This window comes from Podarcis melisellensis (genome assembly GCF_964234715.1).
Source record: "Podarcis melisellensis genome assembly, chromosome: 3".
Taxonomy (NCBI): Eukaryota; Metazoa; Chordata; class Lepidosauria; order Squamata; family Lacertidae; genus Podarcis; species Podarcis melisellensis.
Window position 1 is genome coordinate 119,282,310 of NC_138530.1, and position 15,144 is coordinate 119,297,453.

General features: G+C 46.6%; 1 protein-coding gene across 1 annotated transcript in view; it reads right to left on the reverse strand.

Annotated features, from left to right (window-relative positions):
- The window catches only part of TNFRSF21 (TNF receptor superfamily member 21), a 46,996-nt gene that overhangs the window by 18,548 nt on the left and 13,304 nt on the right, over window positions 1-15,144 (reverse strand). The window contains exons 4-5 of the mRNA XM_081906262.1: window positions 11,407-11,907; window positions 2,230-2,495 (exon numbers count right to left, since the gene is read on the reverse strand). Of these exons, the coding sequence (XP_081762388.1) occupies window positions 2,230-2,495; window positions 11,407-11,907 (767 nt within the window). The remainder of the gene's footprint in view (window positions 1-2,229; window positions 2,496-11,406; window positions 11,908-15,144) is intronic.

The following is a 15,144-nucleotide window of genomic DNA, read 5'->3' on the forward strand; positions in this document are numbered from 1 at the left end:
ACAGAACAGAGACAACAGCTGTATGTGGCATAGTTAAGAAGAGGTTAGAGAAAAATGCTTAGCTTTCTGCTGCTTAAAATTAGAACAGGAACTGCAGCACATAACATGGTGAGACAAAGGTATTCATTATTTAAAACAATGAATCAGAAGCCAAGCTTGGTGCACAGATGACTCTGCTCAGGTTACAGCTGAGAATCCTGCACCCACAAGAACGAAGCCCAGGAGAGCAAATTTCAGATAACACAAAACAGACGAGGAGGAGTCACTCATGCAGCACCCTGTTCATAAAAAACTGCCCCACTGAAAGGAACACAATAACACACACAAAACTTTTTGATACACCATGATCTATTGCAAAGTATATTTACTAGGGAAAACAGGAACAAGAACAAAAGCTCAATGTTGTCAGAAAAGCCTCTGGCTTTGGACCAACAACCCACATATTGTGTTAGTCAGGTCTTTCTCCAGATAGAAGATTTCCAGCAAAAAGGAAACATGAATGTCCATAAGTAATAATAATAAAAATAATGATAAATAATATATTATTTATACTCCGCCCATCTGGCGGTGTTTCCCCAGCCACTTTGGGCGGCTCCCAAGTAAATGTTAAAAACACAATACAGCATAAAACATTAAAAACTTCCCTAAAAAGGGCAGCCTTCAGGTGTCTTTTAAAAGTAAGATAGTTGCTTATTTCCTTGACATCTGATGGGAGGGCATTTCACAGGGCGGGTGCCACTACCGAGAAGGCCCTCTGCCTGGTTCCCTGTAACTTGCCTTCTTGCAGTGAGGGAACCGCCAGAAGGCCCTTGGAGCTGGACCTCAGTGTCCGGGCAGAACGATGGGGGTGGAGACGCTCCTTCAGGTATCCAGGACCCAGGCCATTTAGGGCTTTAAAGGTCAGCACCAACACTTTGAATTGTGCTCAGAAACGTGCTTGGAAAAGTATAATGCAGTTTAAAAATAAAAGGCAGAGGCAAACCTGATTTAAACAAATGTGCAGAAAATCACCTGCTGCTGACTTGGCATTATGAAATGGTGCACTCTCTGTGGTATAATCAGGATCTCCGTAATACTGAGAGATTGCTGGAAGATAGTGGTAAAGTCCCGCTTTGCTGCTTACCTACAGCATTGACACTGGCCAATTGTTTCATAAAGCAACTTTAAACTACATTATGCACTGCTTAATTGGTAGGTACTAAGTGTCATTTCATAGGGACGCGGGTGGCGCTGTGGGTAAAACCTCAGTGCCTAGAACTTGCCGATTGCATGGTCAGCGGTTCAAATCCCCACGGCGGGGTGAGCTCCCATCGTTCGGTCCCAGCTCCTGCCCACCTAGCAGTTCGAAAGCACCTCTAAGTGCAAGTAGATAAATAGGTACCGCTTTATAGTGGGAAGGTAAACGGCGTTTCCGTGTGCGGCGCTGGTGCTGGCTCACCAGCTGCAGCTTCGTCATGCTGGCCATGTGACCTGGAAGTGTCTCCGGACAGCGCTGGCTCCCAGCCTCTTGAGCGAGATGAGCACGCAACCCTAGAGTCGGTCACGACTGGCCCGGACGGGCAGGGGTACCTTTACCTTTAGTGTCATTTCAGGACTTCGAACTGCTTACAGCAGCATGGAGTGAAACAAGGAACAAGGAAACAAGGGGAAAGGGGAATTCTTCTGCTAGCTCCCTGTATTTTGCTGTACAATTCCGCTTGACACCTGTAACCAATACCAGGATGCCTGAAGGAGGCGAAGGTCTGGTCCCAGGGGGGATAGAACACAAGGGTTCCGTTATTATCTATCGGCACAGCCACCTCTCAAAACGGGAAGTATGGTCTCCTCCAGGTTCCATGAATTCATGGAACACAAAAAAATAAGTGGAGCTCCATCAGATCGTTGACGAAAATCTTTCAGGCCAACTGGCAACATTTTGCCAGGAATGTAAAGATATGAGTTAAGATTCCTGCAGTGCAGGGGACTGGACCAGATGACCACCAGTCTTCCTTCCAGTTCTACAAGTCTATGGTGCTATGAAGGTAGTTAAACCCTACAAAGGGCTAACCTGTTTGTAGGCCTTAAAATCAGCAGCAGGGACCGAGCCTTAATTCACTAATGCTGCAGCTCTAATTCCACTTACCTGAAAGTAAGTCCCATTGAATCCAATAGGTCTTACCTCTGAGCAAACATGGTCAGGATTGTGCTGGGCATGAGCCAACAGAGCCAAGCATTACATGTGTATCTTACCTGCGTCGTGTCTTCCATTAAGCCCCTGATCTTCTCCACCACATCCGTGCGCCGGTGCTGACGGAGAGCGCTGATCAGCTGGGCAAGGCTGGCTTCAGAGCCCCTGATGGTCCAGTGCTGTAAAGCTGCATAGGCCCTCTCGTGGTCTGCAGAATAGCTGCTGGTGAAAGCAGCCACCTCCCGCTCGCTTGCATTGCACAGGAACTGGTAGATCTCCTTCCACTGGCTTCCAACTTGGGCTGCCACCAGCTTCAGAATGTCAATGCCTGTTTGACGGGTGATAACCCAAAAGAAAATTGAATTTTGCTTAGTATTCCCAGGGGACATCGTTGCATTTTCGGAGCAAGCAACAAGGTCCCTCACAGCGGTATTTCAAAAGCTTTTTTTAGTCTACTGGTTAATATTTTTTCTGAACCAGAAGGTTCACTGAGAGGCCAACACCAATGCTCTGGCTTTCTTAATAGTGAGAGTGCCACCTTATGTCCTCCAAAAATGTGCCACGTTGGGGATCCTATGAGTAGCCCTGATCCTTGCCTCATGCAGTTATGGAGATGCCACTTTGGTTCACCTAAATTTGAAGGGTTCTAAAAAATGGGTATTATTGCTTGTACTTCTGCAATTCCCACACTGCAGAGATGGGCAGACTTTGGACTTTCAGGATCTACTTTGTTTTTTACTAGAACCCCAAGTTCTATCCACTGGAGTCTGGCAGTGGTGAGTTGGGCCCATGGGGAGCAACATTCCCCCATGACTGAAAGCATAATAATAGGAAGAGTTTTGGGATTTGAAAAGGATGGATGACTGGGCCACCTCTGGAGAAAGCTTAGTACAAACTGTCTCACTTATCTATCCATACAGAACCTCAGGGCTCCACAGGCACCCAGAAGGCACCTTTCCCCATTTCCCTCTAGGTGAAGTTCCAGAGGAGAGAACATGAGGAAAATACCTCTTGCAACCTGTGGATCCAGCTTACTTTGGGCCTCAACATCCCTTTCCCATATGCCCTAAGTGGTGGGAGGGCTCCTTTAATTTGCCTTCATTGCCAAAGGCTGCCAGCCAATTGTCTTCTGCTTCTGCTTCCCGTTGGCAATGGAGCAAAGGACAAGGAGACTTGTTTGTTGCCACCAGGAGCATGGAAGCCATGCACCACATAGAAGAATTTGAAGCTGAAAGACCAAGATATAGATTAAATTGAGGAGGACTGAAGATGATAGCCAATACTTGGTTACAACTCAAATGTATTTCAGAATTACTCTGGCATTTATGCTGATGCCAAATTCAGAGAGACTGCACAGCCAACTCACTAGTATAAGGAAATAAAATGTTCCTTTTTGCAAGCAGTGACCTTTCTATTCAAAGAGCAGCTTTAAAACAAAACTCAGGGACCAGGTACCTTGTTTAGTACTGATGGAGAGATGAAAAATACAAACGCAACATAGGAGCTGAAGTCCCAGCATGATAAGGCATTTTGGCTGCAAGTCTCTCAGAACACAGCTGTGAAAAGAGCCCCCATTGCAAACTGGCTGCACAGAAAGCACCTCTGCAGTTTCAGAATGGAGTTTTCTTCATCAAGCAAGCCAACAGGCCATTAGAGCCTCTTCTGGCTCTTCAGTCTTCCCTTCCTCAGGCAGACAGCCTTGTCCATGCCTCCCACTACCCCTGTAGGACATTGCAGTGGTCCTTTGGAAGAATATATGCAAGCCAGGGGTCTCTCTTTGGATCTGAGGAATGCTGTGTTTTCAGTGCCTCTATCAAGTGGGGGTGATCCACCTCCATTCGCCCTGCCAATCTGCTACCATCAGTGGAATTCAGTGGGTTCAAGGAGAGTTCCCTTAACAGTATTGAAAGAATCTCTTAAGGGAACTCTTGCCAAACTCACTGAATTCTACCGACTGCAAGAATCTTCTGACATTGGAAAACAAACAGCTTTATTGCAGCATGACATTTTCATAGAATCATAGAGTTGGAAGAGACCACAAGGGCCATCGAGTCCAACCCCCTGCCAAGCAGGAAACACCATCAGAGCACTCCTGACATATGGTTGTCAAGCCTCTGCTTTGTTGTTGTTGTTGTTGTTTAGTCGTTTAGTCGTGTCCGACTCTTTGTGACCCCCTGGACCAGAGAACGCCAGGCACTCCTGTCCTCCACTGCCTCCCACAGTTTGGTCAAACTCATGCTGGTAGCTTCGAGAACACTATCCAACCATCTCGTCCTCTGTCGTCCCCTTCTCCTTGTGCCCTCCATCTTTCCCAACATCAGGGTCTTTTCCAGGGAGTCTTCTCTTCTCATGAGGTGGCCAAAATATTGGAGTCTCAGCTTCAGAATCTGTCCTTCCAGTGAGCACTCAGGGCTGATTTCCTTAAGAATGGAGAGGTTTGATCTTCTTGCAGTCCATGGGACTCTCAAGAGTCTCCTCCAGCACCATAATTCAAAAGCATCAATTCTTCAGCGATCAGCCTTCTTTAAGGTCCAGCTCTCACTTCCATACATCACTACTGGAAGCCTCTGCTTAAAGACCTCCAAAGAAGGAGACTCCACCACACTCCTTGGCAGCAAATTCCACTGTCGAACAGCTCTTACTGTCAGGAAGTTCTTCCTAATGTTTAGGTGGAATCTTCTTTCTTGTAGTTTGGATCCATTGCTCCGTGTCCGCTTCTCTGGAGCAGCAGAAAACAACCTTTCTCCCTCCTCTATGTGACATCCTTTATTATATTTGAACATGGCTATCATATCACCCTATGGGACGCGGGTGGCGCTGTGGGTAAAACCTCGGCGCCTAGGACTTGTTGATCGCATGGCCAGCGGTTCGAATCCCCGCGGCGGGGTGCGCTCCCGTCGTTCGGTCCCAGCGCCTGCCAACCTAGCAGTTCGAAAGCACCCCCAGGTGCAAGTAGATAAGTAGGGACCGCTTACCAGCGGGAAGGTAAACGGCGTTCCGTGTGCTGCGCTGGCTCGCCAGATGCAGCTTGTCATGCTGGCCACATGACCCGGAAGTGTCTGTGGACAGCGCTGGCTCCCGGCATATAGAGTGAGATGAGCGCACAACCCTAGAGTCTGTCAAGACTGGCCCGTACGGGCAGGGGTACCTTTACCTTTTATCATATCACCCCTTAACCTCTTCTCCAGGCTAAACATGCCCAGCTCCCTTAGCCGTTCCTCATAAGGCATCATTTCCAGGCCTTTGACCATTTTGGTTGCCCTCCTCTGGACACGTTCCAGTTTGTCAGTGTCCTTCTTGAACTGTGGTGCCCAGAACTGGACACAGTACTCCAGGTGAGGTCTGACCAGAGCAGAATACAGTGGCACTATTACTTCCCTTGATCTAGATGCTATACTCCTATTGATGCAGCCCAGAATTGCATTGGCTTTTTTAGCTGCCGCGTCACACTGTTGGCTCATGTCAAGTTTGTGGTCAACCAAGACTCCTAGATCCTTTTCACATGTACTGCTCTCAAGCCAGGTGTCACCCATCTTGTATTTGTGCCTCTCATTTTTTTTGCCCAAGTGCAATACTTTACATTTCTCCTTGTTAAAATTCATCTTGTTTGTTTTGGCCCAGTTCTCTAATCTGTCAAGGTCGTTTTGAAGTGTGATCCTGTCCTCTGGGGTGTTAGCCACCCCTCCCATTTTGGTGTCATCTGCAAATTTGATCAGGATGCCCTTGAGTCCATCATCCATGTTGTTGATAAAGATGTTGAATAAGACCAGGCCCAAGACAGAACCCTGTGGCACCCCACTAGTCACTCTTCTCCAGGATGAAGAGGAACCATTGATGAGCACCCTTTGGGTTCGGTCAGTCAGCCAGTTAAAAATCCACTGAGTGGTAGCATAGTCAAGACTGCATTTTACCAGCTTCTTTACAAGAATATCATGGGATCACATCTGCCAGTTCTTTTAATACTCTTGGAATGCCAGCTGATAAATAATTGCTCTTATTCACTATATTACGTTAGGCTTTGAACAAGCTTGAGACTTCCTTACTACAGAGTCTAACACCAGCCCAACTCAAGCCAGTACCTCTGAGCACGCGTGGAGTGCCTTTCTCTAACAAAAAGCTAACTAGGCTCAGCACACAATAACCCAAACATGGACAGAAAACAACACCACATCATAAACACAAATCACTTGGAAGAGCTTGTGAGGAGGACTGAGAGGGGGGCAAGGGGAGCAGGACAAAGGCAATTTAAAGCTGCAAACTAGTTTTGAGTATTTGCAGACTGCTGTTCTCATTGAACAGATATTGCAGATCAGCTTTCCCCTTATCCCCAAATCGCAGCAGTTGGCAAAGTCACAAATCCCGAGTTTTCATTTTTACGTACGTGAACTAAGTCTCATTAGACTGGGTGGTATTTAATTGGGGGAAAATATTAAAATGATCATTTTGTAGGATATAAACATTTTCTATGCTACTATTTTCCATGAGATTATAGGCTTATGGATCAACTAAATCAAGGTTATGGATCTTAAAAAATAAGAATAATCACATATGCTCCAATTAATTTCCTCCTTTATCTAAACCCTCCCTGTTTTATTATCCATTTAATTTCCATGATTCCATCCTCCTTTCCTGTGCTGGCTTCAGTCCCCCCCTCTTTTTGGGGGGGTGCTTGGGAAAGATGCCCTCTGTCCCCCTGCTCATGAACTGCCTCATTGCCCCCTGTCAGCCCTGCCCAGTCCAGCTTTCTCCTTCAGGGCTCAACTTGCATAGTTGCCTAGAAGGGGCAAATTAATTACTAGAAGCAAAAGATAACAAATTGAAACTGAAAAAATATAAGGAAGTAAAACATCACCAAACAGGGTGGATTCAGTACCACCATCAGAACACTGTTCTGAAGTGTTCAGAACAGATAACAAACAAGGTTTTGCAAGAGAAATTCGAATATAGGACAAAGAATTGTTACAAAATAGGACAAAGGTAATCTCAAAAATGTATGAAATTTTACTAGAGTGGGAGGTGAAGGATGAACAAGTAAAAGAGGTAATGATTAAATGGGCAATGGACATTGGCAAACCTATTCAGTTATCATCATGGGGGAAATTATGGAAAGAGAATTGGAGATTTACAGCTTGTGAGCCGATAAAGGAAAATTTGTTAAAGATGTTTTATAGATAGTATTTAACACCACGCAAAATATTTAAAATGTATAAAACAAAATCTAAATTTTGTTGGAGGTGCAATCAAGCAGAGGGGACACACCTACATATGTGGTGGACCTGTGATAAAATTAAGAACTTCTGGGATTTGGTATATGAAGAGTTGAAGAAAATATTTAAACAAGCTTTTGTAAAAAAACAACAACCCAGAAGCTTTTCTATTGGGAATATTAGATTCAGATATCACTGGAGAAAACACAAAAATATTCCTGTATGCAACATCGGCGGCAAGAATCCTAAATGCCAAAAATTGGAAAAACAAGTCAGACCAACAAAAAAAGAGTGGCAAGAAAAATTATGTGATTATTGTGAGTTGGCTAGAATGACAGATGCAGTTAGGGGTCAGTCTAAACAAAAATTTCAAAAGGATAGAGATTATCTTAAAAAGCAGTGCCCTCAAATTAATACGTGGACTTCTTTTGATTAACTTTTGCAAAACAAATTAGGCTATAAAAGTCTAAAATAGAAAGAAAAGTAGGAAAAAACAAAATGAGAAGGAAACAGTTTATTAAATATGAAAGTAGACGCGGGTGGCGCTGTGGGTTAAACCACAGAGCCTAGGACTTGCCAATCAGAAGGTTGGCGGTTCGAATCCCCGCGACGGGGTGAGCTCCCGTTGCTCAGTCCCTGCTCCTGCCCACCTAGCAGTTCGAAAGCACGTCAAAGTGCAAGTAGATAAATAGGTACCACTCTGGCAGGAAGGTCAACAGTGCTTCCGCGCACTGCTCTGGTTCACCAGAAGCGGCTTAGTCATGCTGGCCACATGACCTGGAAGCTGTACGCTGGCTCCCTCAGCCAATAAAGTGAGATGAACAACACAACCCCAGAGTCGGTCATGACTGGACCTAATGGTCAGGGGTCCCTTTACCTTTTTAAACCCGCGCTGAGGATGAAGGAAGTCAATTAGAAGAAAGGAAGAAGTGAAATATGGTGATATGTTTATTATTTGTTTAGTATTTGTGTCTATATTCATACTTGTATTTGTACAGTATTTTCTTTTTAAGTTTATTCTTTTAGTGTTGTGTGTGTTGTGTTGCAACAATAACATTTATTTTAAAAAAAGAAGAAGGGGCAAATTAAGGGCAAAGGGATCAATTAAAAGCAACAGACTGAAACAACTAGGAAAGGCAGCCCTTTCTGGCAGCGTGCGCCACAGTGACCTGTTTTGCTAAGAGTGGCTTCGGTTTGGTTCCCTGCCTCCTGGGGAGGAGTAAGGCATCAAGCAAGCAAAGGCTAACAGGTAGGCTCCCGCCCCAGGATACTTGCATACAGTGGTACCCCGCAAGACGAATGCCTCGGAAGATGAAAAACTCGCAAGACGAAAGAGTTTTTCGTTTTTTGAGTTGCTTCGTAAGACAAATTTCCCTATGGGCTTGCTTCGCAAGACGAAACGTCTTGCGAGTTTGTTTCCTTTTTCTTAAAGCCGTTAATACTGTACCAAGTTTGAAGCGGGAACTGGGCTGGCAGGGAGCGAGGGAGCGAGCGAGCGACCTACCTTTTCCAGAGGGATCCTCTTCTGGAGAGGGCACAGAGGAGGCAGGTGGGCTGGGATCCAGCGGATCTGGCTGGGTCTCTGCGCCGCCGCCTCTGCCTCTGTCTCTCTCTCCCCAAAATGGCTGCTCCATTTTGCCCTAACTGCGCGAAGGCAGGAGGAGGGGGACCAAGGAGGAGGAGGAGGCATCCACTGCGCTTGGGCCGCCGCGAAGGCGCCTTTGCGGGGGTGGGAAGAAGCCGGGAGCAGCTGCCGAGACTGTGGGGAGCCCGGTGGCGTGGCGCAAGGTAACGGGGGGAGCAAGGGAGAGTCCGCGCGGGGCGCTTCGTGCGTCCGCCCTCGGTTCCTGGGCTCGAACTTCCTTTGGCACCTCGTGGAGAGAGAGGGAGAGGAGCAGGCTGGGGCTTTGATATGGGACGCGGGTTGGCGGAGCGAAGACGCGGCAAGGCTTGGCGACAGAGGAAGGGGGGCTGTTTTCGTGGGGAGGTGGGAGGGGGTGTCTTTGCCTCTTCCTGCCAACAGATCCTCCAGGCTGGGGAAACTCCTCCCACTGGGGAGCGCCCCGCTTTGTGCTTTTCCCGCTATCCCATTTTAAAAGCAGTACTGTACTGTAATAATGTTCATAATACAGTACCAGGGTGCATCCGTGCTTCGCAAGACGAAAAAATCCGCAAGACGAAGAAACTCGCAGAACGGATTAATTTCGTCTTGCGAGGCACCACTGTATCGCCATTAAGCATTAGCGAGCTTGGAGGCAGCTATCGAAAGAATGCACTGGCAGGGTGACTCAGGTGAAGACCCTCTAAGTTGCTTGTAAATCTATATTCCAGGAACTAGGCAGTTCATGTTAAACAAGGAGCCTCCCCTAGAGTGAAGTGAAGGCAGCGTCTATGTTTGTTTAAAAAGAAAAAGAAAAGAGTACAGCCTCTAGAGAAGCGTTTGAAGTTGAGGAAGATGCAGTCAGCAGCCCACTTTCACGTAATCACTTGGAAGAGCTGTGTGTTCCCATTTGCCAAAAGTAACCGGAGGCGGAGAGAAGAACCTTGGCTTTATGAATGAACGTAGAATTCCCTATTCAGGTTTAATGCCAGAGGTGGGAGGGCGAAGCTGCAAGTGGGCCTGCCAAAGGGGGCACAAAAGTGTGCTAGAGGTAGAATTTTCTTATTGTAAATTTTAGATAGATTTCTACCCCAGTTTTTGTCAAAAGGCACATCCTCTTAGGGTTTTTGGGTGGGTCACATGCCAACTGTGGGCAAGACTAAAACTAATGGCAATGGTGGTGTATCACAGGGGGGGAAAGGCCAGGAGCATAGCTTCTCTCTCTCTCTGGAGCTCCTGCTGCAAATATATAAAAGGGGTGGAAGTCTTAAAGCCATCTGTGATGTATAATCACTGATTCTGTATTTAAGTTTTGTAGCATAATATATTTTTGGGGAAGATTAAACCTGCTGAGGGGTCCATAAAATTGTGGCATAGTTTAATGGAGGGCTGGCTAACCTTTCCTGAGCCAAGAGCTAAATTTTACCTTTGCCAGCATTGCAGGGACAGTATGCCAGCAGCTGGGGTAGCCAGAAATGGAGGCAACCACCTTCCACAAGCCAGATAAGCCCTCTCTCTTCAGCTGATCTCCACCCAACTGAGCAAGTCCCAGTTGCGCAGCAGGCACCGGGCTCTGCTCACCCCAGCACAGCCTACTTTATTTCTTTTTCCTGGGAAGGGGGCAGATCGGGTCCCTGAACTGGGGCTTAGCCATCTCTGAAGACAGTAATTCAAAGTAGTCCTGAGGACTCTCCACAACCTTGAGCATACAGTATTTCTATTCTGCTGAATAAGAAAACTAACTTGGAAGCCTGCATACATTTTTCACCTGACTGATCTATCAACAGTATTATTATGATAGCCATTCTGAACTTTCTTGCTTTATTCTCTGCTGAAGACAATGGAAATGTTATGCATTTATACTAGTATCCTTATAGGAACTATTTGAAGAAACGTGCCTTAAGTAATGCAAGAATACACCTGGCACAGACACAGGCAGATAAGCCAGCAAATACGCAAGAGAAATAGACCACATCAGCATTTGCTTTAACCTGCTGAGCCATTTTGAGATAACTACCACATCACAGAGGCTCAGGAGTTAATAGCAAACAGCTTTTACGAATACAAAGTTCGTCAAGGCACGCCACTCCACTTCCATAGTGCTTTAAGTTTAGGATCAAACCAGAGGCAACTTTTAAGCTGCTGTTTCGGAATGGCCGTGCTTCTTTCCAAAAAGTAGCCATGGGAGATTCCAATCTCTAGTTCTGGGGCAGGTGGAGGTGGGAAAGATCTTATCCCCATTGCTTGTTTTCCTACTCCAAGCTGCCATCCCATAAAGCTGCTTTTCCCCCAACTGAAAAATACCAGCTTCAATAGCATGGTCTTTAATGTGCTGCGAAACTCTTGTTTTAAGTTAAACAGGATGAATACAATTTCAGTTATGAACAGAATTCTCTAGGTTTCATTTGTGGAATTTGCTCGACATCACTCACCATGGCCATTGCAGTAGTAGATCCATTTCTCCCTGTTCTGAGTCAGAGTGGAAGATTTTCTCAAAACGGACTTTTCGACAATGGCACTGGGATCCTGCCGTGGTCCTTTCTTTAGAGTTCGTGAACTTTTACGGACACTGCACACGACGATCACCACCAGCACAAGCAGCAGCAGCAGCACGATCATCCAGGGCAGGTGCTCGTTGATATCAAAATGCCTGTGGGCAGCCTGCCTTGGAGAGCCTCTCTTGGGGGGGTTGTAGGGAATGCTGGATTTCACACTGCCACTCATTTCCAGCGCTGGCTGTATTTTCAGGATGGGAGGGGCGTGCTTATGGTAATAGGTTTGCTGGTGATTCAAAGGCGTAGCATATCCCATATCAGTCACGTTGACAACTACAGTCTCATTCTTTGAAGTCCCATTGTAGCTGTTGGTTGGCTCCACCATGTCAACGGACACATTTGGGGTGGCAGAAAAATTGGAAACCGAAGCGTTCACACCTGAAAAACAAATGCAATGTTAGAGCAGCAGGTATAGAACCTACCCACTCTTACTGTAGCTCTGGCCCAAATGCCCTTTAAGTACGATAGATTCCTAGAGGACTTACAAAGGGGGTTCTCATTTATGTTATCTGAGTGCAAACAAATATACATATAACAGCATCCACAGGAAGAACTGGGTCAGCCCCAAATTTTGTTTAATAGGGAATGCGCTTCTGGGAAAGGGGCGCTCTGTTGCTCGACTGCTAGAGGCCAAGACAGCCAGACTGAAGAGGTTGCGAATAATTGCAAAGGGCAAGGGAGATAGTTCTAGGATAGAAGGTCTGTATGTGGAAGCCTGTCCCTGATGAGATTCTAAACAATTTTTTCCAAACAAGTTTGCAAGCTGCTTTGATGATCTAAAAGTGGGGGAAAGGCTATAAATAAAGCCCCAAATGTCACAGGCACAATTAAGCTTTCAGTTAAGTTTTGCAATATTCAAAAATGTTTACAACACCAAAACTAAACAGCAAAAGTCAAACCAACACCTTGCTCATCGTTCTGACAAAGTGTAGCCATTGTTTTGCAGGGATCCCCAACTTGCAAAAATACCGTATTTTTCGCACCATAGGGCGCACCGGACCATAGGGCGCACCCAGTTTTGGGGGGGGGGAAATAAAGGGGAAAAAATTATTTCCCCCCCAGGCGCGGGGCTGGGGAAGCTCGAGCTTCCCCCGACCCCAGCCCCCAAACAGGCAGCTCTCTGCAAGCCGTGGGAGCGCTCCCGCTGCTTGCGGAGAGGTCCGCAAAGCCTGGGCGCGCTGATCTCAGCGCGCGCAGGCTTCGGCATGCTGGCAACTCTCCGCAAGCAGCGGGAGCGCTCCCGCTGCTTGCGGAGAGGTCCGCGAAGCCTGGGCGCGCTGATCTCAGCGCGCGCAGGCTTCGGCATGCTGGCAACTCTCCGCTCCCGCTGCTTGCGGAGAGGTCCGCGAAGCCTGGGCGCGCTGAGCTCAGCGCGCGCAGGCTTCGGCATGCTGGCAACTCTCCGCAAGCAGCGGGAGCCCAGCGCTGGGCTCCCACTGCTTACGGAGAGATGTGCGAAGCCTGGAGAGCGTGAGGGGTCGGTGCGCACCGACCCCTCTCACTCTCCAGGCTTCAGCGAAAGCCTGCATTCGCACCATAGGACGCACACACATTTCCCCTTCATTTTTGGAGGGGAAAAAGTGCGTCCTATGGTGCGAAAAATACGGTAATCAAACATGCACATGACATTAAGCATGCTTTTTCTCCTTGTTCTAGATTAGGCATGACCAGATTTTATGGTGAAAGCCATTGATAGTTCATTACAAAGAAAAAGTGTCAGAAATGAATTAAGTTTTCTAAACATGCTGTGCTGCGACCAAGAGAATATCTTGGCTCAAGTCCGCCCACGTATATTGCTTCGCCTCATTCAGTTTGGCAGCCATGCTTTGTCAGAATGTATCGCACAGCAATGGACCAGCATCTTATTTTAACAACCTTGATTCAGTCCCTCATATTTTTGATACGATACTTTGTTACCACAATCAGATCCTACTGCAATAGCTACAGCTTGGTAATACGATGGATCCACTGAAGCCATTTTAAAGTCCCTGACTTACTTCCTCCTCTTTCTGCAGTTCCTTAAATTTATTTTTTACATTTCCTGCATATTCTAAATTAACTTAAGTTATTCATGTATTTTAAATATATACTCTTATAAAACTACAGGTTATTACAATAATCCTGCCAATGTTCTTATCTGTTTACAGTTTGTAGATATTCAATAAACCATTTCCATTCTTTTATTAAAAGTTTGTTATCTTGATTTATTATTTTTCTGGTAAGTTTCAGCAAAACTGATCAGTAGATTATTAATACAGTGGTACCTCGGGTTAAGTACTTAATTCGTTCCGGAGATCCGTTCTTAACCTGAAACTGTCCTTAACCTGAAGCACCACTTTAGCTAATGGGGCCTGCTGCTGCTGCCGCGCCACCGCTGCATGATTTCTGTTCTCATCCTGAAGCAAAGTTCTTAACCCAAGGTACTATTTCTGGGTTAGCGGAGTCTGTAACCTGAAGCGTATGTAACCCGAGGTACCACTGTACTAAGATGAGCTGTTGCTACATTGTGTCAGCTAGAAAGTTAACAAAAATACATTTTATCCCCCCCAATACAATAGTTTATGTATTGAAAAGGACTGGAGGTATCTGATAACCACTGGGAATATTCCAATTGCATTTCAACCCAGTTTTTAGTTCATTCCAAAGAAACAGCAGATATAGACTTAGGTAAAGGTAAAGGTACTCCTGCCCTTACGGGCCAGTCTTGCCAGATTCTGGGGTTGTGCGCCCATCTCACTTAAGAGACCGGAGGCCAGCGCTGTCCGCAGACACTTCCGGGTCACGTGGCCAGCATGACAAGCTGCATCTGGCGAGCCAGCGCAGCACACGGAACGCCGTTTACCTTCCCGCTAGTAAGCGGTCCCTATTTATCTACTTGCACCCTGGGGTGCTTTCGAACTGCTAGGTTGGCAGGCGCTGGGACCGAGCGACGGGAGCGCACCCCGCCGCGGGGATTCGAACCGCCGACCTTTCGATCGGCAAGCCCTAGGCACTGAGGCTTTTACCCACAGCGTCACCCGCGTCCCCTAAGACTTAGATAATAAAATTATTCCAATTATGATTTTTATGCTATGGCAAACATTTGCAATAATGGTGTTTTGATCCATAACAGTGAATGGACATTGAGTACAAACTGATTCCACAACCCTTGTTATGAAAGAGCTACGAAGGTTGCAGTTTGGATTGTATCCAAAGGAGGGATGCCCACCTGTGTGTCCATAGAGGTGTCTACATAACAATATATAAATTCCAAAACAAAATGGAACAAGCCACCATTCAAATCAATCAGCACCTACTCTCCTGACTGCTGCAAAGCAACAGAATCGTGAACAGGATGGCGCTAGTCTGAAGTGTTTGGGATCAAATAAGATCTTATCCTTGGCATATCTACCCAGAAGTCCCACGAAGTTCCATGAGAGTCCCTGTGAGGGATGCAGGCCTAGGAGGATCACAAGATAAAAGCCTCTCCCATCTCCATGGCTGCAGACTGCTCAGAAAAGTCATGGCACGGTATGCTAAACACAGACCCACCCCCCAGGGCAGAAACAGACCCTGACCAGCGTGGAGCTGACCCAAGAGATAATTGCACCGCTTGGGAGCTGGGTAAAGGGTCTC